The sequence below is a fragment of the Diospyros lotus genome, chromosome 8, assembly GCF_014633365.1.
Source record: "Diospyros lotus cultivar Yz01 chromosome 8, ASM1463336v1, whole genome shotgun sequence".
NCBI lineage: Eukaryota > Viridiplantae > Streptophyta > Magnoliopsida > Ericales > Ebenaceae > Diospyros > Diospyros lotus.
In genome coordinates this window covers 37113880-37140064 of record NC_068345.1, presented here as the reverse complement: position 1 = coordinate 37140064, position 26185 = coordinate 37113880, and the positions used below count along the sequence as shown (strand labels likewise).

Here is a 26185-nt window from a genome sequence, read left to right as displayed (position 1 = left end):
TGAAGAAGGAAACGACAAAGGAGCGGGAAAGTGACAAATGTTTACTTGGAGTTCACATCGCAAACCCAGTGAAAGTGAAAAGAGTTACAGAGGTCTGTCGTCGAGAGCTAACTATGGCGATTGGCAGAGTCATATCCAACTCCGTTTCCTCTCTCTTTCGTTCATCTTCGCTCCGCAGATTCTATTCATCCAGCATCCCGTATCACTTACAAGTGAGTTTTTTCTTTTTTCTATTTCCTGTTTTTCTGGGTCGTGTTCACTGCGACGGAAGTTACCTAAATGTATGTTCTCTGTAAGTTGGATGATTTTGGCTCCAAGATTGGATTTTCGAGCTCTGTTATCCAATTATCATATGGGTTTGCTGAGAAATTGGTGGGTTTTCTTTTCTCGTTTTTCCTCCTCGGGGATTTAGTTTGTGTAAGCGCCATGAAACCTATGATATTATTGCGACCTTAAGATTGTATTGAAATTGGAAAACATATAATCGGGCTACGCCATGGCAATCGGCAACCTCCGAAACAACGGGCCTTTTCTCAAGTTTTATTTTCTTCTACTTTTTAGTTAACAAATTTTGTTCATTTGTTCTGAAACTTCACGGCTGTCATCTAAAGAAAAAAACTGAAGTATTTGTTCTGAAAGAAAAAATGAAATTCAAAGTTCATTCCATAGCAACGTGAACACTTAGGCAATACGAGTGCAGTATTTAAATGAAATTACAATGATTCAGTTGTAAATCAAATACAAGAGAAATCCCATGAAATCTGGTTCTGGATTGAGTCATTTGACAACCTGTTGTGCCCTCCATTTGTTATGATGACAACTTGATAACAGGAGAGTTTGATAACAGAGAATCCCTCTTTATTCGGAATTTGCTGAATTGCCTTGCAGTAACCTTCCGAATTTATCTTGATTGGATTGTCATCTTGGTTTGAACATGTTTCCGTTAGACCTCCAAGATCACTCAACTTTTCTCCACTAATTAAGGCTAGATTGTGAGAGTCTTCACCATTTTGTCTCCAAGGATCTCGGTTACCCTTATTTCTCCATTGACTCTCACAATTGTTGGTAGTGTCGAGCTGTGACAGGTTGCTAATATCATCTTCATTTTTCATTTAGATTTTTATTACGTATATATATATTTTTGGTCTGGTTCAGTACCGCGTTTTTCACTAAAATGTCATTTGCCCAAAACTACCAGGTTTGATTAATTTGTGCTTGAGAAGGACAGATGACCAAGCTCAGTATGTCAACTACCCCATGGAATTCCTGAAGTTTTTTTTTTTTTTTTGAGTTAATGCAGGGTGTTTTGACTTAAGTAGTCTTGTGATTCTTATTCTGAGCTGGAAAATATTTGCTTTATCTCTTGCATGTTATAGAAAAAGCTGATTCTTCTTGCCACTTCTCAACTGGGAAGGTGATGGAATGATGAGAAATTACTTTCAGTTTCTTTTTCTTTTTTGCTTTATTTCATTTGATTGTCTTGTTCGGCTATTATGTTCAGTAATCACAGAACTTTTTTTTTTTCTTTTTTTTTTCTTGGGGGGCACCCCCCCCCCCCCGGGGCCGGGAGGGGGGGTGGGTGTGGTTGTTTGGTTTAGTTCAAATTTCTTTATCAAGTTGCTGATTGTCTCTTCAGGGACAGACACCTTAGACTGTTATCTCCACATTCTTACTTAGCTTATGTAAATTACAATTTTAGATTTTTCTCTTCTTGTAGATACCTTTTCTTTTCCGTTCTAATTTTCTCAGAATTTTCATCCATTGATGGACTACAGCAGGTTGGCTTCATAGGACTTGGCAATATGGGTTCTCGAATGGCTAGTAATTTGATAAAGGCAGGATACAAAGTCACTGTTTATGACTTGTAATGTATTCAACTCATCCTCTCTGCTGTTTTGTTATGTCTATCATCTTGATTGTATCAGTCATGGGTGCAAATAATGTGATATAAGAAGGGGAATGCAAATGTGATTCTTCAATGCTAGTGTATCTTCTTTCTTTCCTTTATAGTTCCGGTTTTCTGTATCTCATTCTCTAAAAGATAATTCCCGTATATTTTTAGTTCAAGCATGAATTTCATCTTTTTTCTGTTCTTAGAAACCACAGTGCTATGAAGTTCTTCTCAGACAAGGGAATTCTCACAAAAGATTCACCATCTGAAGTTGCTGAAGCAAGCGATATTGTAATTACTATGTTGCCATCATCAACCCATGTGAGTTCACATTCTATTTAGTTTGTGCTTCCTTTTTTTTTAGTTATATTTGTTTACCTTAAAGTTTTACTGGCGTGGTTTCTGATAATACAGGAAGTATCGCTTATTTTCTCTGTTGTGTGTATGCCATGATTTATTTGGATTTTTTTTCCCTATTTAGTTGGAGAATAAGTCAGTATTTACTGTATTTTGATTTCTCCTTGGTCAATCTATGCTCTAAGAATTAGTAGTTTTATCATTTGATTTTGAGATAGGCAATGACTCGGGGGATATCTCTGGTAGTTTATTTTTTGAATATGCTCACACTTGGATAATGGTTTAATTTTAGGAACATTTTAATGATGGTTGAAAACTAATTAGAAAATGTGTGGATATGGATACTGATATCAACACAAGCACAAATATGAACATGATATAATGATTTGAAGGAGTTGATGACACACATACGTCATTGATACACTCAAGAGTTATAGTTTTATGTACTTTAGTTTTGTTTATAATGTAATACTCACCATAGAAATAATATTGAAGGAACTGCAATGATTCAGTTCAATAATAAATTCAAACATCAATAACGTGCGACACGTTTTTTGTGAGTCATTCCAACTGCCAACTCTCAGTGAAGTCATCTTTGTGCTTTTGGGTCAAAAGCTACTCCATTTTTTTTTTCAATCAAAAGTATCCATTTAAGGTTATTTGGCTGCTACTTTTTTATACATAGCAACTGCTATTAGGCAATGGAGGATTTAGAAGAGGGAAACATCTCTAAGTTATTATTTGAGTAATGAACAAATGTGTCCAATCTTTTCCTGGAAGATAAAAAAATAAGATACCAAAGGAGGAGCCGGTTGTTAACTGATGTCACTCGTAGGATTCAAGTTGCTTTATGTGGTCTACTTTCATCTGCTTTTTGTTTCTGTAAACTGTGTACTTAAAGCTCTCAATTGAACATGAAGATATTGATTTTCTTCTTTTTTAACCAAGCAGGAAATGTTTCGCTTATAAGTTTCTGTTTCCTTTTTATCATGCATATCTCCAGCATGAAACAAAAGAGGGAGTGAAGACTAAGCTTGAGTTGTGGAAAAACAATTTAGAATTTAAGGGATTTAAATTAAGTAGAAGGAAAACATAATATATGAAATGTAAATTTAGTAAGAATGCAAGAGTAGAGGATGTTATAATAAAATTGGAAGACCAAATCATACAAAAAAAAGACCATTTTCGATATTTGGGATCAATGATTCAAAGAAATGGAGAAATTCACGAGAATGTCACGCATAGAATTAAGGTAGGTTGGCTAAAATGGAGAAATGCATCGGGGGTGTTATGTATTGGTAAAATCCCATTAAAATTAAAAAGAAAATTCTGTAGGACGGTTATAAGACCAGTTTTATTGTATGGCTTAGAATGTTGGGCAGTCAAATACCAGCATGAGCAAAAGACGAGCGTAGCGGAGATGAGGATGCTAAGATGGATGTGCGGCCGTACAAGAAAAGATAAAATTAGAAATGAGGTTATTCGTAATAAGGTATGAGTAGTGGCAATCGAGGAGAAGATGAGAGAGAATAGACTAAGATGGTTTTGTCATGTGAGAAGAAGACCAAGAGACGCTCTTGTGAGGAGAGTTGATGAAATGGAACAATTAGTCAAAAAAAGAGGTAGAGGTAGACCTAAGAAGACTTTGGGAGAGACATTAAAGTTTGATATGAAGTGTATGGGCCTAAATGAAGATATGACAAAATACAGAAATACATGGAAGACTAGAATTCATGTAGCCGACCCCACATAGTGGGATAAAAGCCGGATATGTTGTTATCTCCAGCATGAACTTACCATTCTTGTTTTCTAGGTTTTGGATGTCTACAATGGACCAAATGGTTTGCTTCACAATGGGAATATACTGAGGCCATGGTTGTTCATAGATTCATCCACGATTGATCCTCAAACATCAAGAAAACTTTCTGAGGCTGTATCAGCATGTGCATTAGAAGATAAGAAAGGTATGCCTGGGTCCAGCCTAAACAGTCTGTGGTGCTTGGTAAGGATTCTAGTTAGCATTCATCATCTCCTTTCTATTTACTTTGACATTTGATTTTCAATAATTGGCTTCCACTTAGCACCAGGGTTTGGTGAATTTTATTTGTATCCTATATTGGCATTATGATCATGGCAGTTGGATCACAGAATGATAAATGAAATCATTAGTGCACGAGGTAAATATTGAAGCAAAGTGGAAGGTTAATCTTTGTGAATCTCATTTGCTCTCTTTTCCTTCTATATTCTTGTTCCTTTCTGAATGATGTCTAAACTACTTACAAACTGCTTTTGCAATTATTTTATGATACCATTTGCCTGTGTAATGTGTTTAAGTTATGGTAACAACCATGAAACACACAGAAAGGGTTAGCCCTGGTTGTCATTTTGATTTCACCTGCAGATCTGCTAGTTTGGAACTGAATACATGCCAATGCAAGTCTGGTCATTACAAACTTGTCTATAAGCATAGAGTCCAAACACCACAATGGACCCATCTGATGTAGTCCAAATGGCAAAAATTTCTTGTGGTTGTGGTTAAACCGAATCCTATGAGTTAGTAGTCATACCATAAATAACAAGTAGCAACCAAGGAAAGTTGTGTCTAAAGAGAATGGATGGTGAGTTAGCTCTAATATCATGGCAAGGGTAGGCCATTTTTGGATTTGTTAATCCTGCCTGTCACAAGAACATACATGCAGACTTTCTGTGTTGCTTAGCACATATAAAAACTAATTGATTTGTTATAGTCGTCTTTGTTTGTCACTATATAATTGCAAGAATCTATGAAACATCCAAATGCGACAATTGACCCCAAATAGTCATGTTCACAGAACCACCATTAACTCGTTGTTAGGGTAAATAAAACCTAGTGTGGTTCATAAAACTAGATATTCATATGCATTGGTCACTATAGCATTACCTCTCTTGGTTTACTATGCTCTTCTGGTTGAAGATTTTCTTGGTGGATTTTGATTTTTTTGAGTCGTTGAGAGATAGTGAAATTGAGTTTAGTTCTTGATAGATGCCAAAGGTATAGTGCATCTCAATACTTAAAAGCAAGCTTGGAAAGTGTATTCAGGGATTGAATGCTTTAAAAAAATTGATCAATGCAGAGAGTGCATCAATAAGTTTGTGAATTCAACTTCTCCAGAGAAGATCTTAGGATTGCATTTCAAAGTTGTATTTTTATATAAAATTCCAATGTAGTGAATTGCTTGACTAGAATTGTTCCCACAGTTTTTGCTGTATGAATTTTTCACTTAAAAGATTGGTTGCCCAGTGTGTTTTTCTTCCTCTTTATACTTTTGATATTCGACTGGTGATTGTTAAATGGGCAATGAAATGTGATTAAAATGTAAATCCAAGACCTTTGGATTTCACCATGTTGATTCTTTGTTTTGTGAAGGGACATAAAGTGATATGAAAATGAAACATGGAAGTTGAATTCCTTATATTTATTTAGTTTGGTAGGGAAGGGAGAAAAAGGCACACAAAATTTCATACGAAACCCTTTTCTTTTACCATACAAGCTGCATAGGCATGCATAATGTTACTTCCTTTTTTCTTCACTCTCAGCTTAGACATATATAATCTCACCTTTTTGCTCCTCTCCCTCGTCAAATTTGAGATCCAAAACAGTAATGAAAATATTCCAGAATTTATAACCATGCCTAAAGCACACTTCAATGAAAATGCTTCCTAACAACAGTATGACCATGCCATAAGTTGCTTAGTTGTTCCTTTTTTAACCTGTATTAAGGAAAAAGATAAACAGATGTCCAAAAGATTTAGGATGCTTTGAAAACTTTATAAACAGTTATGTGATGACAGGAAATCCAAGTACATTGAAAGAGGAAAGCCATTTTATTCCTCACTTAGATTTTTTGTTCTTTATCTTATTACAAGTCAAAAGTACTATTAATCATAGACATATGATGTAAACAAATTTGATGTTGCTTAGCCTACTATTTTTCCCATCAGAAAAAAGACAATTAATATCATTCTTATTAAATCTTTTAAATTTGAAAAGCTATATATGGAAAAAAATAATTTGGGGAGATTTTCTAACTTTATAACGTCTAATGGTGCTTTATAACGTCTACATGTTTAAGAGCTGTATTCCACATTTGAGATTATTCAGTGCTGAGTTTTGCTTTCAATTAAAATTACTTAGAAGTTGAATGCTCTGAATCAGGAAATAAATGAGCTGTGTATTTAACCCATGCAGTAAATGACATTCACAATAGAACCACACACAATTCTTCTAAGGTGCACAATATTTGTTCTTTACTCCTGCATTAATGGTATGAATAAAGGTGCCCCCATTGCACAAGACTCTCTGTTTTGTGATGGGGGGAGCATCATATTTTTACATAGCCTCTCCCTTGCGGCCTTGCCTGTTTTACAAAGAGGTTGTTTCCATGACTTGAACCCAATACCTTTTGGTCAGAAAGGAGCAACCTGACCGTTTCCACCAAGGCTTGCTCTCAATGGGTTACAAATGTGTGAACAAAATGTTCCTTTCCATTTTCATAACTGGTTGTTTGTTCTGTAGATTACTGGGAGACCCCTGTCATGTTGGATGCACCTGTGTCTGGTGGTGTTCTTGCTGCTGATGCTGGAACACTTACGTTCATGGTATGGTTTCAATTTTGACCTTCTATCTCTATTAAACCATGTATCGCTGCTGCATTTTCTTCTATTGTTTGATAAGGTGGAAGGTAAATGCATTTCCTTGGTCAGAACTGGCTGAGTTTTTTATTTTTTATTATGCTAAAGTGTTTGCCTTCACTATCTTGGTCTTCGGAATCACGCTCAAGTTATGTAAGTCTCAGTATGAATAAGCTGCACATTTGGTATGTCTTTCTAGGAATATTTTGATATGGAGTCATCAAAATTGCAATTTTTGTCCTTGTGTCTTTGTGATATTTGAATTGTATACATGTTTTGGAAATTTGTACTCTTATACTCCCAAATTGGTTTACTTGTTCAAAGTTTCTTCTATATTTTTTCCCTTTCTTGGGAAAGATAAAATCAAATATATCAAACCAAAATACAAGGAAAGTAGATCTCTCAGCAGAGAAAATGAAACTGCAGAAACTTGTCCTTCAGGCTTAATAACTGTACTTTTTACATGATTAGAACTACAAATTTGTATATTACATTATTTTGTTAAATATCTAAAAAAGATGTCTTTAGTGCACAGGCTCCCTATTTGTGAGGGCTGGGTTTGTACGCAATCTTCCCCTTGCCTTTTTGCAAAGGGGCTGTTTTCATAACTTGAACCCATGACCTTTTTGGTCCCAAAGGAGCAACCTTACTGTTGCTACGAATGCTTGCCCTCTATTTTATTAAATGTCTAATTTTTATTAATCCCTTAGACTTAATTGTATGATCCATAAAATTTTACATGTGGATTTAATTTTTAATAATACCTTAGATTTAGATGTGGATATTATTGTATGATCCATAAAACCCTAATTTTGTTATCTACACTTTTACATTTACAACAACATATACATTATTTTGTAAAGACAACATAAGTTAGAGATCATATGTAATAAGATTGGGGTGGCGCTTATTGAAGATAAGATGCGAGTGTCGGGGTTAAGATGGTTTGGACATGTGAGCAGATGACCGATAGATGCACCTATAAGGTTGATGGATGAAATGGAGAAAGTATGTAGCAAAAGAAGGAGAGGAAGGCCAAAGAAAACTTAGTGGGAAAGTCTTAAACATCATAGGATAAAATGACCTTACAAAGGATATGGTTGTTAAGATTAGGAGCACTAGGATCCTCTCAATTCAATGCCAATCTCTCTCACTCTTAGTCGAAATCAGAAACAACAACAGAAATTATAAACTGAAGTGCAAGAACAGAATTTAAATGAATGAAAACAGACATGAAAGAATCAAACCACAAGAAGAGACAAGTGATATATCCTGGTTCGGATTGCACTAGTTGCAACCCTACATCCAGCGTCCAAATCTCCACAGAGCAGTATTTCTTTATTGATTAAAACCGATCAATACAATGGTAGCCCTTCTCTTTCTATATCCGAGTACAACAATCCCTCATTCCACATGATTACAAAGCTACCTTTCCATCCTTTCTCTCAGAATGAAATTGCACTCAATAACAATAGAAATGAGAAGATGATTGATCACTCTCTTCCCTCTCTATCCCACCTGAATACAATCTTCTTGGAGATTACAAAGAACTTTCTTGGACACAAGTCTTTCCTCTCACACATTGCACTTCGAACATAGAGATTGAGAATGAATTGTGTCGCACACACACTCCATGCCCTCTATTTATAGAGTAGGCAGATATCCCAATGAAGACATAAACATATTTACAGTTTAACCCCCCCAACTATCACTAATTACAAAACTCCTATTTAATTCTTCATTGGCCCTCAAATGCACTGCTTTCACTGATCTTCTTATCCTATACTCGAGACAACTTTTTTAACAATGGCCATGGATAGAGATGGATGGAGGCTCAGAGTTCTTGTAGCCAACCCCACCTAAAGGCTTGTGATTGTTGTTGTATATGTTGTCAAGATTGAATTTCTTCTACTGTGTAGTTTGTTCCCTATTTATTGGCAATGACTTGGGAGTAAATGGTCTTAATTTCCTACATTACCTCAATGGATTGAACTGCATGAGAATTATTTATGACTAAATAGTATTTATTAGTCAAAGAGAAGCTTCAATTTTATTATTTCTTTATTGTACGGCAAGTTTTGCTTTTCCTGTGAATATTGGTTTTTGTATGTTTATGGATCTGATTAAATGCAAAACCATGATGTAACTTCATTGTAATTTTCTTATTTAATGTGAAAAAACCTATATTAGCAAGCAGATGCACCTGCATATTGTCTGATATATTAGTTTTCTCCCTGGCAATCATGAATTCTTCCTCCTTGAGAATATGCTAAAGACTAAACCTTGGCCATTTGAGTATCTTCATATTGTAAAACTTAAAGATGGCATTTGGAAGGGTCTAAAGATGGCTGGCCACATTATGCTGCCCATTTGGCTGTGCTGACAATTGACAAGAAGTTTCCAACTCAATATGCTTCAATATTGTTGGTATCAGAAGTTTAACTTAGTGCTGCCTATTTAACCAAACTTCAGTAAAATGCCTGAACCTGATCCAAAGTTTTAAGAGGGCTGTTGGTCTGGGTTGACTTTTGAAGATTCGGTAGATTGTAAAGCAAAAAATTGTCAACTATAGCTTTTTCTCTGGAAAACATGTTTGGTTTTACAATGCATTACTCTTGACCATGTAGTTGTGTGCTAATTGGTCTTGCATTCACAGCTTAGATTACCAATTATTTTTGTTTTCTAAGACATTGACAAGGAAGTGATGGGCTCTTTTTGGCTTGATTTAGGCTGTGAAATAGAAAGGTTGCTTCATCATTCAAGCAACAGTTGGGTGCATAAATGAATTTTATTGTTTATGCTATTTACTGCAAAAGGTTTTGCTTAAGCAGCTTTGAAAAATCACAGAATTTAGCATGTCATTCCAGGTTGGAGGCCTAGAGGAAGCTTATCAGGCTGCAAAGCCCTTGCTCCTTTCTATGGGAAAAAACACAATTTATTGTGGTGGAGCAGGAAATGGTTCTGTATGTTCTCTTTTGGCCTCAAGCTATGACATTTGTTTTTATTTATATCATGGAAGCTTTTATAGGTTTACTTATCAGAGTCTGTTTCTACATCCTTCCAGGGCAGTATACTGCATTTAGCCCTTCTAAGTGGCAACAAGTTTTGGTAATTTAAACAAATGTAGATGCCCTACTGTACTTACTACAGTTTCTTAAAATGCAGTATGATCATTAGACTAAAGTAATTATTTTCTTTAGGAAATGCAGATGAGTGGAGAGGCGTATAATGATACAAATGAATTAGTTTCATTTATATAATTCAAATGATATTCATAGAATGACTAATCTTTCAAGCAATGATTTGATTGTTATAATTGGTTGGGCTATAAAGAGAATGAGTTCTTGTGAATTTTTCCTTCTCTACTCTGTAAATTTGGTTTTTAAGAACCCTATCATGACTTATATTTTCTAGATTCCATATATTCAAGCAAAGGAGAATCTTAGGTGGCAAAAATCCACTTATCTCGGTTCACTTGCTTCCATAAATCAAATATCTTGTATGTGGAAGTTACCTTGTTACCAACCTCAGTTTTGAGAAACCATTGCATGATGCTACGATACACGATCTTAATAGATATTAAAGTATATATGGATTTTAAATTTACAGAATAGAGGAAAATATTAGAGAAAAAACAAGAAGTGATTTTCAACACTTCTAGCATGTTGGAATCTGTTGTGTGAGTATTTGGTAATTTGGCATGGGTTTGTTATTTAGGCAGCAAAGATTTGCAACAACTTGACAATGGCTGTGAGTATGCTTGGGGCGTCAGAAGCCTTTGCACTTGGACAGTCTTTGGGGATTTCGGCTAGTACACTAATGAAGATAATGAACTCCTCAAGTGCTCGCTGTTGGAGTAGGTAATGAGTTCTTTTAGAATCATAGGTATGTAAAAATTATGGCTTCAACTCTGGAAGGATTTCTTTCAAGAATTGCCTCACAAATTAGGCATCAACCTCAACAGCCACCTGAAGCTCATCATTCTGTGACTTCTTACGATGAACACAACTGGCAGTGTTAAAAAATGAAAGCAAATAAATAGATGAGATTCTAAATGTAAACCTTTTCATTTATTCAGAGGAACAAATTGCAGGACGTGTGCACTTGAAGCATTCTGGACCCTTTGTTGAACTGTTTCTGACTTATTTTTCCTTGTACAGAGAGTATAATCTATTCGTGCTTAGTAGGTGGAAACATATAGGAAGAAGATAAGGAAAAAGGAAACTAAGTGGAAAAAATGCTTTCTTAATATGGGCTTTCATTTTTTAAACCATATGAAACCAAACTTTTTAAGAGGCACATCTAAATGCCCAATCGTGCTTTTATCTATTCGGCACTTACATGCGATTCAATAAGGATTACTGATTTTTATTAGTTTTGACTTTTTATACATCCTAGTATATCTCCCCTCATTAGTTTTAAATGTCTCCCAATGATGAGTCTTTTGTTCCAATGATCTCTGTTTGATCTTCAAAAAAAGAGACTGCTAGCAATGTGTTAAAAGTGTTACACAGACTTCTGGAATTCTTACTCATTAACCAACTGACCTACACTTGCAAAGTTAACTCAAATTCCATTCAATGACTGCCCCGAAATGGATTTTTCAAAATTCATTTTGTGGGCCGTCCTTAATTCTGTTGATGAGTGCATCATTGACTAGGATGGGGCAAAAATATCAAATTTTTGCAATGCCTTTGCAATTATATTACCTGTTCTTTTAAGCATGATATACGTTGATGGCATGGCTTCGTACATCTTGGTGTTAGCAAATGTTTCTAAGTTCTAAGACAGTGCATAAGTTTTTCCCCTAGATTTTAGCATCATTTTGTTTCCTTTTTCTTGTCCGTTGATCTGGGAGTAGTGATGCATAGCAGTTGCAGTACAAAAATAAGATTTCTTTATTGTTGATTTCTGTTGCAACATGACAGTGACAGTTATAATCCAGTGCCTGGAGTTATGGAAGGTGTTCCTTCTTCAAGGAATTATGATGGTGGCTTTGCATCTAAGCTTATGGTATGTGGTTTAATCAAGTTAAATTATGCATTATTGCTACTATTTTATGTTTTTGTTAACTAGCTTATAGGCAATTTCATAATTGCTTTTTTTCTTTTCTGTTACCCCCTCTCCTTTCCATGAGGGTGACCATGGTATAAATTTTATGAGCTAAAACAGGTGGACGCATGTTCCCCCTAAATCCATTCAACTATATGGCAATGTGGCTAATACATTGATATTTCAATTTAATCTAAAAGTGGATCAACAGATGTTCTGTATGCCATCTTCAGTTTAATTTTGGTTGACTTTGTCATAACCATTTTCTCATAGGAAGCCTTTTTGTCGCCTTCTATTTTTATGAACATTTACTTCCTGGAGTGAGTTTTTTAGGGAAGTAACAAGTTTCCAGTAGTCATCATGGGAATTTTAGTGTGTAAACTTCATTAAATTCCAAAGATACTTTGCCGTGTTTCTGTTCAACTTTGTAGTGCAATTTCGTTGTTTATAACATTAGTAGTTGCCATAGGATGAATATTGGAAGCATAAATTCATTTCTCTAGTGCACCGATAATGAACAAGTGCAATTATACTCCTTTGTCACACAGGCCAAAGATTTAAATCTTGCCACCACATCAGCAAAAGAAGTTGGTGTTAGAGTTCCATTGGCATCCGAAGCAGAACAAATGTAAGTACTTTTGCCCTATGTGGTCCAATTTCAGAGGTTTCAAAGTTCTTATCACAAGGTTGATATACCTAATTGGGCCCATCTCCTAGTAGCTTAAGCTTTTAATTAAGAACAGATGGTAAATTAATTAATCTGGTTTAGGAAGAAGTCCCAGCTCGACTCTCCCAGCATGCATTTTGTTTGCTCGTTTTCTCTTCTGCACTTTCTCCTCAGTTCAGTTAGTTTGTGAACCTTTCACCAGTACGAATTAGAAATTTGACCTGTTGACTGTTTGGGTGAGATATCGGAACCCAATATGAATGAGAATGCAGTGACTCATCAAGTCAGACAGGTCTCTAGAAGCATATGCTAAGATTGTGGCTTCGTTATGTCCATTGTTCTGATAAACTGAATTTCGATCTCTAGATTCATGGGGCTGTGCGACGAGGGACATGAAACTAAGGATTTCTCATGTGTCTTCCGCCATTTCTACCACGGCAAGGATGAGCTGTGATTTAACAAAAGAACAGTTTCTTTTGCTGCACCTTCATGTTCCAACATCTTGAGCTTCTTCACTTCTCCTCCTTGTATGCGCAAATATAACTACTAGCTGGCTTTGATCAGGTTTTTCAGTTATTCTCCAGGATGTTCTTGTCTGTTCATTCTGTGTGATAGATAAATTGAGGTGCAATGCAATGCCAACAAGCAGTTTGGCACAACATTTGTTGAATGTAATAGGAAATTAGGCGCTCTCTCTCTCTCCATTGCCAAGGAATAAGGATGGTTGAAGTTGCCCCAAAAGTATAGGTTGAGCGGTCGGACAAATGATATGTCGGTGTCAGTTTAGTGGGTCATGAGTTCAATTTTCGTCTTGCGCAGTAAGACGAAACATCACACTCGCGATTTATCTTTTTTGGCGTAATTGAGAGCACGAGCACTGGAAGTCTCGAAAGAACGGTCATTCCAGGGATGACTAAAGTTTACCAACTCAATAAATGAGATATCTGATCGCAGTTCTTAATTTTTTGGATTAAATGGTGCTAGCAATTAGTAAAAAGAGTAAAATGTAGGCATCTGTTTCATTCATCACAATATTACATTTTTTTTTTGTTTTTTTGTTATAGCATTGATATATTCTATGTTTCCTTCATTTAGACAAGTTATGGTTATAATTAGATAATACCTTTATATATATATACACTTTGATTGTTATTAGATAATATTTATATATATATATATGTAACAAAATGGACCTAGACAAAATGATTGAATGAGTAATTTTTAAAAGAATTGCTTATCGATTAAGTGATTTGATGTTGAAGTCTACAAATGAAAGGATATGAGAAGGTGAAGAGAAATAAAAGAGTAGGGTTTGTTGAATTTTCAAAAGAAACTCGTTGAATGCATCAATGCCTTAAAAAATTAAAAGTTGATTAATTTGAGGATTTGTTTGACAAAGTCTTAAATTTTTGATATCTGTTCTTAGATTTTTTTTTGGTTTGATAACAGCAAGTTTTTTTTTTTTTTTTGTAATTAATTAATTAATTTAGTTATCTTAATTATCTATAAATTTGGTAGCAAGTGGAGAAGGCATTGGAGGTCATTGTCCCTCTTCTTCTAGTCTTCTTTTAATCAGGAGCTCGCCGGTTAATTAAATTGCCGGGGCTTTTGAATGACACTGGTTAGTTGCCAACAAGGAGGAGCATTGGAGGGAAAAGAAATGAAAACTAAAATAAAAATGTAAAAATAATTTTTCTTTGCTCTGAAAGCAAGGCCGGTTGGGGGTCTACGTCACTATTAACTTAGGGGCCCTTTAAAAAGTAATATTTTTTTTATAATTATTTATCTCTCATTTTCTATTTAATTGTTAATTATTAATTAAAAATAAACAAATTTTAAACAACAATTCCTTTTTTGGGGTTGGTTTTGAAAATTTTTTGGGACACCTCTTTTTTGGGGGTCCTAAACCTAGATTTAAGTCTTAGTGACCTTATTCTTGAGTTCACTCTCTTTAAAAATTTTCAAAAATTTTAAAATAAAAAGTGGGCAAGTTATTTTTGTTTTTATTGTTAAAATAGTGAAAACGGAAAACAAAAGTTGTACCAAATTCATTCATTGACTTGCACAAACACAAACACACATAGATACACCTCCAGTAAAATAAAATTATTTATTTATTTATTTATTTATCTAGATAGCTTCCTTTTCACCATTACCAGTTTTATTCATTTAGCTAGTTAACCATGCATGCATGCATGCATGATCATATATATATAGATGGTTGATTGTTAGATCCATTCAGTAAGGCTTCTGGCCGACGTAGTTGCCCGGAGGGGCATAGTTGCAGGTGATGAACCACCAGCCATTGTTGCACCTAACCCTAGCGCACCCCACCTTCACTGAGTTCCTCCACACCACCTGCGTGTAGTGCCCGCACTGCTTCCCCGCCGCGCACGAGTTCGAGTTGTAGTTGTAGAACGCCTTCTCCGCCACCCACAGGTCCACCGCTGCCTTCCCCGTGAAGTCGCCACTGCCTTTCGCCAGGTTCTCCCCGTACTTCCCGCCGCCGCCCGAATGCACGAGATTGCAGTCGCCGATCCTCTGGTTGGCGTAGTTCCGGGCGAAGGCCGCGACGGTTTCGTCCCAGGCGATCGGCCCGACGCCCACCTGGGCACGGGCGGCGTTGTGGGCGTTCACGTAGTCTTGCGGCGCGTTTTGCGCTTGGGAGGAATGGATTGTTGCCAGCACCGTGAAAAGAATAAGTGCCAAAGTCGACAGAGAGCTCATCGACAACTTCATTGTAGTTGTTTCTTCTTCTTCTTTTTTTTTTCTCTGTGGAAGGTAGGATTGGAGAAAGAATAGTAGTAGGCATATATATATAGGGATCGAGATCGTGTGGAAAATTATTTCAGATGAGGAAACATAGAAATTTCCAATGAATAAAATGTTAGGCAAGAAATTTAGAAGAAAATAAGGCGCAAAAGCAATGTGGCGTGAATTTGCCATAGAGTTTGAGGGATAATGCTATTTGTAAAGAAATAGCTTTATAGGTGAGTTTACGGAATGAATTTTTCGTGATAAATTGAAGATTTATCGTGATAAATTCATGATTTCTCTTCTCTTTTTTTCTCTCTCTCTCTTTCTTTCTTTCTCTCATTTTCTCTTTAGTCGCTGCCTCTGTCTCACAACCCATCGACTGGCGCTCGCTGCTGTCTCGCCCGGCAATCGGTCGAGAAAGGCAACGGCGTGCGTCGAGGGCAATGTTGAAGGGGGAGAGGATAAGACAGTGAGAGGAGGTGAGGAGGGAGAAAGAGGATATAAATGGGTAAAATAGTCATTGAGATAAGAGAAAGGGGGATAAAATAGATTTTTCATCTTATTTATAAACCCATTTGTAAATTAGTTTCTGTACAAATAGCATGGTCCAGAGTCTGAGTAAGGCTGAAGATGTCATTTAGATCGATATCCAAATAAATTAACACTGAGTGATAATATTGACTTATTCATGATCAATATATATATATATATATAAACAAAGTTGTAAGATTTTTTATATTCAATATTTAAACTTTAAACATATATGAAAAAGTAGGTCATAACAACGTATATCTAATTATTATTTTTTTATTTCTAGCTAATTAAGAACAAATTAAGTTTAAATTAATATAATTAAAAAAACTAGAACAAAACATAATAAACTGATGTGACAAGTGACAATATATATATATATATATATACACCTCTTAAAGTTAATTTCAATATGCTTTTCTCTATAATTTTCCACAAGAGTTAGGCAGGGCTCCAAGAAGAAGACTAGGAAGAGGACCGTGCCACATTTTGTTGTGGACCGCTATCTCATGGTACGTAAATTGAAAATTGAATGGACTAGGCAGTAGGCCCCAGAAAGAAATATCCAACACCATGAGCACTAATTTATCTTCCCACGACTTAATTGTTTTTATTTTATGTTATGTTATCATATTAGTTTTTATTTTTTGTTTCTTATATATTTATTTATTATAAAATAGAAAAATTCAGGACGAAGGCTAAAATAAAAATAAAAATCATATTTCAAAATATGAGGTGTTAATTTACAGATTGAGAAAGCTACAGATTAAGTCGTGGGAAGACAAATTAAAACTACAGATTGAGTTCAGTTGTAGTCTGTTAATTATTCTTTTATATATTGTTATCTCCTGATTAAAAATATGAGGTGTTTTGAGATAAGTTTTCTGAAAGCATTTTTTTTTAATTTATTTTTTTATGCAAATTAAAACTAGTTTTTTGAACCATATATAATTAATTAATTAAACATGTTCTAGAATTTTACTTAAATTATGAAATGATATTATTCCTGTCATATAAATTACATTTACGAGCTTACATATATAATAACAAGGTTTTAGCTTCTTAATTTCTAATTAATTAATTACAAATGTCAATTCTTTTACTAATTATGATTATGATACCCTCAATCAAATATACAAAATTGTTACTAATTTATGCACTTTTTTGTTTCTGATCGTGCAAGAAAGGCTGCTGGTGTCTTCGCTTGACTTGACCGATCCATTTCTATTTTTTTTTATTTTTATTTTTATTCTTATTCTGAGTGTGACTGATTAATGTTTTATAGTTTCAGCAACTGATGGCATTGGCTGCTGGCAGGTCATCGTCTCCCACTATATGTGGAAATGGTGTTTTTTTGTGCACTCCTGAGACTAACACTAAGTGATTGGACTTATAGTAAATTGGGATTCAGATTAATAGATTGTGGATTCGATTCCTTATTTTATGCAGTGAAATAAAGGCTCTACTTGCGATTTATTTCCTTTATCGAAATCGAAGGCACGAACGGTAAGAGACCGCACAAGAGCGAGAATCCCAAAGGTGCCTTATCGTGCACGAAAAATTATTGTGATCGAATGTATTTTAACAAATATTTGTAATTTTTATATTAAATTAATAGTCTAAATAGATTTTATAAGTTGAATTTAAATTATAAAAAATAAATTAACTCATGGTATGCGTAAATCGTCATATTATTTTTGAATATTTACAGAAAATATACCACAAATTAAAGTATAAGAAAAGTAATTATATAGATTAAGGATGATATATATTGTGTTTTTACATAAATGACCAGGTAATTAAAAATAGAAAAATAATAAAAATATTTATTAATATATTTTCTTCTCCTCTATGCATGCAGTTTAAACTTTAAATTAATTTGGGAAGGGTAAGAAAAATTGGGATACAGAATAAATTTCATTATTATGAAACTCTTTCCTAAATTAATTAATATGGAAAAGAACCTCAATTCTTTCGTGTCTTCGTCCAATATATTTGTACTTTTCATCCAAATTAACAATATAAGATGCTAGAAATAAGTGGAATATTTAGGATAATATATATGAAATGAAACGTAATGAAGAACATTTCTTTGTGTTCTAAAGTAAAGGACAATGAAAAGGAAAGATATGAATGAACAAATTAGCATTAGTTAATACCTTTTGATGGAATAGGGTGGGTGTATCCATAGAGCATCTCCAATGGAATATCAAATTGGCACTTACCACTAATTTGGTGTCAAAATGCACTTTAATAAATACACTAATTTGGTGCGCTGGAGACAAACTTCAATCAATTAAAATTTGGCGTTTAGTTTAGTGTATATTATTCACTCAACACTAAATTTGTTTTTTGGTTTTATTTTTAATTTTACTCATCTTGCTATAACTTCAAAACAAATTATTCTCTTTATATCTTTTTGTTAGAATGTTGTCTCAAGTAAATCCAATATATTAGCAATTAGAATGTATTGGATTTAGTGGGTATATATATACGGTTTTCCAACTTGTAATTAGAATTAAATTGGAGGGATAAAATTGAAAATGTTTATACCAATTATAAGTGTTAGAGATTAACGCCCTATTCTTCTATAAATAAGAACGGGGGTGGGTCTAGACTTAGGCGATACTTTTATTCTTTCTCACGAGAAAGTAGAAAGAGAAAAGGTTGTGTGAGAGATGTAGTCTTTGTAATCTATCAACGGAAGTAAGATCGAAACCTCAATGATATATAACCGACAAATTCTTTTTACAGATAAATAACCAAATCGATGTTTCACATGAAAATATTAAAATATTACATGACCTTTGAACATCGTAATCATAGTCAAAGACCTACGAAAACTAAACATAACAGCTACATCTCAATGACATCCTTTCCCTTGGCGCCACTACTTTCACCTGGAACGTTTGAATATTCTAGGGACAAAGTCCAAATTAGATGCTGAATCATCTAAGTGAGAGTTCAAAAATATTTTATGAATATATGTAAAATTATATATAAAATTGACAAATCCTGACATGTCCCAGCTTAAGAGAAACCCCCTTAGTACTTAGTCCTAACCGAGGAAAATGTAATCTCTCTAAAGGTGACACGACCACACCGACTGTAATACCCTAATTCATTATAAATAAATTGAAGCGTATATTTAATTAAGTTATGCTTATTTATTAAATTATGCTTATAAGATATGGAATTAATTTATGCCAGAAATTATGTATAAGTATGTATGTAAATATAAGTATGTATAAATAGGATTTTTTTTGCTATATATATATACATTTAGTATGTATGCATATATATAAATTAATATGTATGTATGTAAGTGTGTATGTATATATGATATATATATATATAAAATCCAAAAAATTTGGATTTTTGCAGAGTAGCGTGCGGCTAGAGCATGGTCGCACCTGCAAACGGCGGTCAGGGAGAGAGGGGGGTCTTTAATGGCCGAAGTGACACCGGAGTGGCCTCCAGGACGCGTGGCCGACCATGATAGGTCGAGTTGCGTCGGATTTGGGCTATAAATAGTCGCTCCTGGACTGCCCATTTCATCCAAAAATTTTATTCTCTAAGCAGTAGATTTGGGGCAGTGTTGAGAGGTTTTGGGAGCGGGGTTTTGATTTTCAAGTCGTGGGTAACATTTCTGCCAAATTTGGCGATCAACGAAGTAGAGGAAGAGGCGAATTGAGGCTTCACCGGAAAACGCGCATCTCGTCGGAGCCGTGCCTTCAATTGCAAATTTGAGGTATTTTCGATCGTTTTTTCAAAAATTTAATGCTATATTTGGGTTCGGGAGGTCAAAATTAAGAAGGAGGGAAGCTTCTTTCGAAGCTTGGAGCAGCCGAGGCGTTGCCGGCGGCGAAATGGTCGTCGGAGAAGACGGCTGCAATCGGGTGTGTGGTTGTACGCGCCCGTGAGTAGGAAGATGGCGCGTGCTTTCCACGCGCTCGTAAGAAAAGAAAAAAAAAAGAAAAGAAATAAAATAAAAATAAAAATAAAAGAGATAAAATTTTGTAAATTTTTTTATTAAATCTGGAATGTTGTTTATGATTTATTTTGTGAAGAAATTTCTGGAAATGCTAAATTTATTAATTATTTAAGTAGATTTTTCTATTATGGAAATAAATAAAAAATAAGATTTTAATTCAGAAAATTCCAAGGAAATTTCAAAATGTTAGAAGTATTATTTAGGAAATATTAGTGAAGAGAAACTGAATAAAATGAAAGATTAGATAATTATTATGTAATAATTATATATTTAGCTACTAGGAAATAAGGAAAAATAGGAATTTAAGTTGGAAAATTTCATGAAAATTCCAGAATAATAAAAATATTATATAAGGGATATTGGTGAAGATAAATTAGATTTTTTTTGAAATACTAGATAATTTTTATGTAATTCTTGAAGAAATAAGATTTAGTAATAAAGAGAAATTATGGAAATTATGAAAAATAGTAAATTGATATTCTAAAAATAAGTTTAATGTCTAGGAGTCTTTGAGGGCGAGAAGTAGCTGCTCGGCACGAATTTCAAGACTGACACGTCTTTCGAAGCGACTTAACTGTAAGTGTACCATTCCAAACTTGGTACGGTTATAAATATTTACCTTTGAATGCTTACATCATATTGACATGTTATGATATGTACCCCACATGTAGACTGCATCTATAACATGATTATGAAATGCATAAATACACGTCAATGCCATTGATCACTCGCATATAAGGCCGTAAGGAGTACGAACTGGCACCGCTGCCTTACCAATGGTGCACCCATACACCCCGGCTTCGATAGAGGTGGCCGCTAAAATGGTAGGTAGCCTGAGGGTGCATTTGACACCTACGAGGTAAGACATTGCATACACACATGACATAGTATTATGTACCCTTACTTAGATGATTCACCATCTAACTTGGGTTCGCCCCTGGAACATTCAACGTTCCAGTCGGGACTTGCAGTGATGACACCGAGACTAGAGATATGTAGTAACTCGAGACGAAGGAATGTGCCATATTATGTTCAAGAATTATGTACAATTGTTTTAATTTCAAAAGCTTATGTAATAAACTTGTAATAAATATTATGTCAAGTTATTCATGTATGTATTGCCATGAGTAGGTTCGATTCAGCTTCCGCTTTGTATTTTCTAGTGTAAACATCCCGTCTAGCACTAGATAAGGTCTTAGGGAATTTCGGAAATAATGTAAAATATATATATATATATATATACCAAATTTCCTAAGGCATAACATGCTCGAGAAGGCGGGCTGTTACACCGACCCATTGGCAAACCAATCTTGCTTAAGAGGGACAACCTTGACATATGAATTCGAGAACCACCCCATTGTCATTGTTAGGCATTACACTCCTACTCAAAAACATTCTGAAACCCAACACAACCCTAGCCCCAAGAGTATCACATCAGCACTATCCCCGGAATCAATGACACCTCGGTATTAATGCTATTGCTCAAAGGAACTTGGGGTGGTGTTCACTCTCAGCCCCGCCATTTGAGTATTGTAGGGTGAAATCCGTTTCAATCCCGTTCCAAGTGGGTCACATAGTATTAATCCTTGGCATGCATCTCGAATGCTGTCATTCAGGGGCCACGTCACAGGATTACAACCCACGTCCCACATGGGCAACACATAACATGCTAATGCCGAAAATCATAACATGTATGACATAAAATCAATATCTCAATGTATGTAATTTACTATACAAAATTTAATACGTGTGTACGAAATTGAATATGTACGAAAATTAATGTGGATTGAACAACTCACAGTAAACCATTCACATGGCATAAGTTTTTTCGGTAGAACCACTCACAATAAACCAAGCCATAGGGATAAACACTCACCTTTAGATGTAACTCAAATTTTCTTGAGAAGCACAATACGCCTTGATTTGCGTGCCCACTTTGAACTTCGCACGAGTCACTTCATCTTAAGCTGCAAGTCACCCTATTTATCATATTTATCCATCAATAATATAAATATAATTTTCTTCTTAATTTTCTCATATTTTCCTATTTTCTTCTTTTTTTATCATTAATAATTCAAAATGATTATCTACACAACTATTTTCTCAAATATTTTTACATAATAATACATAAAATAATTTTCTAAAAATAATCAAAAAAATTCCAAAATAAATGGACCTGGCACGCGCCTCCACGCGTAGGCGCGTGAGCTGGAGGATTCAGCTGGCGTGTGACAGTCACGCACCGTACGTCTTCTTCGATTTTTTGGTTGCTGATGATGCTCCAAAACCCGATTTTCTTACACCACCTAAAAGCCCTCTTCCAATCGATCACGATGGCACCAACCCCCGGCTGAAACCACATCGGAAAAGCCCCCGATCGGGCAGTTGTAAGCGCTGCACGGCAGTTCATCTCATTTTTTTGACCAGCTCTCGAAACACACTTGAACCTACTCGAAAACTCACGAAAATCTCCAAAAACTCTCATCATGCCTCAAGGATCAAAAGTCCTTTATTGGCTTCCTTTGATTCGCCTTCAAACTTGAGCAATTTGATGCTTCAAAATCGACCAAAACCCATTGCTATTTATAGGCCAAAACCGACCCCCACGTGGCCAATCTCCGGCCATAGCTTCTCCCACACGCCTCCTGGACCATCTTTGGCCATGCTTGTGCAGATTTTTAGAAATTGCAGTTTGGCCCCCCTTGAACTTACTTTTACATTTTGACCCTTATTCTCAAGTCCCTGACTTACCCAATAATTCCATCAAGTCCCTTAAGTTCCAAAATCTTCATTTCACTCCTAAAAATCCAAAAAAAACCATCGTTTCGACCTCCCTCGGTCAAAATCAATAAATTACACTTAGGCCCGATTGTACTTTAGATCATATGCTGATCGAAAAATCCTTGTGTTTCTTCTCGAAATCACTTAAGAGTTGTTTCTCATATTTAATATAGCCCTACTTGGGGTCCCGTTGACTTCCCGGGAATCCCTTACCATCATTTGGTTTCTCAGCCTGAATCCTAGCTGTACCGAAAATCGTTTCAAATCTGATTTCTTTTTATGGCATAAATCTTATCTCGGAATACTCGATACTGATGTACCATTTTCTTTAGGCATATAAGTCCCGGGGTACTCCCTCCAGTCGATTCGGCGATTTATTTTACTATCAAACCCACTCTTCGGTATTTTAAACTCACCCAAATTATGCGATGACCTCACACAAATATGGGGTATTACAATTTTTAATAATAATAATTTATGTTTAAAAAATTAATTAATATTGATTAAATAATTATTTATAAAATATTCTTTAAACATGCTTTTTGCACCAATTTGGTGTTGAGCACATTAGAGTGAAAAAAAATTGGTGTTGAAAAATTTGGTGTAAATTCTTGTGTCAAATTTAGTGTTATACATTGGAGATGCTCTTAGAGCTAAAAAATTAATTGAATATTTAAAAACCATCAAAGTTAGTGCCGTAAATATGTACACAAAACTAAGTTATCAATTCATTTTAAAAAGAAAATAAATTAAAAGTAGTGTTTACGTACGTCCAATTTAACATTTTTAAAAGAAAATAAAGAAAAGATTGTGGTTGGTCATTAATATTCTTGACTTGATTCAACATTTTTACGGGCTTTTTTTAGGTGACATCTTCTTGCCACATGATTGATTAAATTGTTTAATATAACTTGTCATCTCAATAATTAATGATAAAATATATTAAACAATAGTCTGCAATTAAAAATAAATATAAATTAAGTTACATGTATGATATAATTAAGATCAGATTATAATAACCACCCTTTTAAATTTGTCGTAATTATAAAGACTCCCTCACCATTTTGGAAATCACAAGATGACTTTTCTTGCCATTAAAAAATGAGATGAAACTTTTATTGCTTTAGTGAACAAAATAAATTGCATCTTATTCTAGTAAGAAAGAGTAAGTCTAAAATATTCTGAATTGCAAGGGACACTTGTATGCAAACAAGGCCCGTTAACTCTACACTTGTATGCAGACTTCTGGAATTCTTACTCATTAACCGACCTACACTTACAAAGTTAACTCAAATTCCATTCAATGACTGCCCAGAAATGAATTTTTCAAAATTCATCATGTGGGCCGTCCTTAATTCTGTTGATGAGTGCATCATTGACTAGGATGGGGCAAAATTATCAAATTTTTGCAATGCCTTGGCAATTATATTACCTGTTCTTTTAAGCATGGTATACGTTGATGGCATGGCTTCGTACATCTTGGTGTTAGCAAATGTTTCTAAGTTCTAAGACAGTGCATAAGTTTCTCCCCTAGATTTTAGCATCATTTTCTTTCCTTTCTCTTGTCCGTTGATCTGGGAGTAGTGATGCATAGCAGTTGCAGTACAAAAATAAGATTTCTTTATTGTTAATTTCTGTTGCAACATGACAGTGACAGTTATAATCCAGTGCCTGGTGTTATGGAAGGTGTTCCTTCTTCAAGGAATTATGATGGTGGCTTTGCATCTAAGCTTATGGTATGTGGTTTGATCAAGTTAAATTACGCATTATTGCTACTGTTTTATGTTTTTGTTAACAAGCTTATAGGCAATTTCATAATTGCTTTTTTTCTTTTCTGTTACCCCCTCTCCTTTCCATGAGGGTGACCATGGTATAAATTTTATGAGCTAAAACAGGTGGACGCATGTTCCCCCTAAATCCATTCAACTATATGTCAATGTGGCTAATACATTGATATTTCAATTTAATCTAAAAGTGGATCAACAGATGTTCTGTATGGCATCTTCAGTTTAATTTTGGTTGACTTTGTCATAACCATTTTCTAATACGAAGCCTTTTTGTTGCCTTCTATTTTTGTGAACATTTACGTCCTGGATTGAGTTTTTTTAGGGAAGTAACAAGTTTCCAGTAGTCATCATAGGAATTTTAGTGTGTAAACTTCATTAAATTCCAAAGATACTTTGTCGTGTTGGTGTTGAACTTTGTAGTGCAATTTCGTTGTTTATAACATTAGTAGTTACCATAGGACGAATATTGGAAGCATAAATTCATTTCTCTAGTGCACCGATAGTGAATAAATGCAATTATACTCCTTTGTCACACAGGCCAAAGATTTAAATCTTGCCACCACATCAGCAAAAGAAGTTGGTGTTAGAGTTCCATTGGCATCCGAAGCAGAACAAATGTAAGTACTTTTGCCCTATGTGGTCCAATTTCAGAGGTTTCAAAGTTCTTATCACAAGGTTGATATACCTAATTGGGCCCATCTCCTAGTAGCTTAAGCTTTTAATTAAGAACAGATGGTAAATTAATTAATCTGGTTTAGGAAGAAGTCCCAGCTCGACTCTCCCAGCATGCATTTTGTTTGCTCGTTTTCTCTTCTGCACTTTCTCCTCGGTTCAGTTAGTTTGTGAACCTTTCACCAGTACGAATTAGAAGTTTAACCTGTTGGCTGTTTGGGTGAGATATCGGAACCCATTATGAATGAGAAAGCAGTGACTCACCAAGTCAGACAGGTCTCTAGAAGCATATGCTATAAGATTGTGGCTTCGTTATGTCTATTGTTCTGATAAACTGAATTTCGATCTCCAGATTCATGGGGCTGTGCGACGAGGGACATGAAACTAAGGACTTCTCATGTGTCTTCCGCCATTTCTACCGCGGCAAGGATGAGCTGTGATTTAACAAAAGAACAGTTTCTTTGCTGCACCTTCATGCTCCAACATCTCGAGCTACTTCACTTCTCCTTGTTGTATGCGCAAATATAACTACTAGCTGGCTTTGATCAGGTTTTTCAGTTATTCTCCAGGATGTTCTTGTCTGTTCATTCTGTGCGATAGATAAATTGAGGTGCAATGCAATGCCAACAAGCAATTTGGCACAACATTTGTTGAATGTAATAGGAAATTAGGCTCTCTCTCTCTCCATTGCCAAGGAATTAGGATGGTTGAAGTTGTCCCAGGAATATACGTCAAGCGGTTAGACAAATGATATGCTCGTGTTAGTCTAATGAATCATGAGTTTGATATCTTCCCTGACGTAATTGAGAGCACAAGGATGACTGAAGTTTACCATTTCAATAAATGAGATCCCTTATTGCAGTTTTTATTTTTTTGGTTAAATGGTGCTAACAATTAGTAAAAATGTAAAATGTAGGTATCTATTTCTTCCATCACAATATTGCATTTTTTTTGTTATAGCATTGATATATGGGATGATTTCATGTAACTTTTCATTTAGATAAGTTATGGTTATAATTAGATAA

General features: G+C 35.0%; 2 protein-coding genes across 15 annotated transcripts; one reads left to right on the top strand and one right to left on the bottom strand.

The window, feature by feature from the left end:
* Positions 1-24: 24 nt before the first annotated feature.
* LOC127807871 (probable 3-hydroxyisobutyrate dehydrogenase, mitochondrial) lies at positions 25-26185 on the top strand. 14 transcript variants are annotated; one of them, XM_052346051.1, is made up of 13 exons: positions 115-212; positions 1199-1241; positions 1776-1864; positions 2098-2212; positions 4062-4212; positions 6804-6886; positions 9774-9882; positions 9984-10027; positions 10637-10779; positions 11848-11932; positions 12520-12599; positions 13005-13202; positions 25710-26185. In XM_052346051.1, exons 3-12 carry the CDS (start codon positions 1803-1805, stop codon positions 13090-13092), a joined length of 960 nt encoding a protein of 319 aa, XP_052202011.1. In that variant the 5' UTR covers positions 115-212; positions 1199-1241; positions 1776-1802; the 3' UTR covers positions 13093-13202; positions 25710-26185. The 14 variants fall into 14 exon arrangements, with proteins under 14 accessions (XP_052202007.1, XP_052202014.1, XP_052202006.1 ...); XM_052346048.1 differs by lacking the exon at positions 1199-1241 and having other exon boundaries at positions 35-212; positions 1779-1864; XM_052346043.1 differs by lacking the exon at positions 1199-1241 and having other exon boundaries at positions 35-212.
* LOC127807873 (pathogenesis-related leaf protein 4-like) lies at positions 14665-15437 on the bottom strand. Its single transcript, XM_052346058.1, has one exon. The coding sequence runs from the start codon at positions 15375-15377 to the stop codon at positions 14877-14879; it is 501 nt and encodes a 166-aa protein (XP_052202018.1). The 5' UTR covers positions 15378-15437; the 3' UTR covers positions 14665-14876.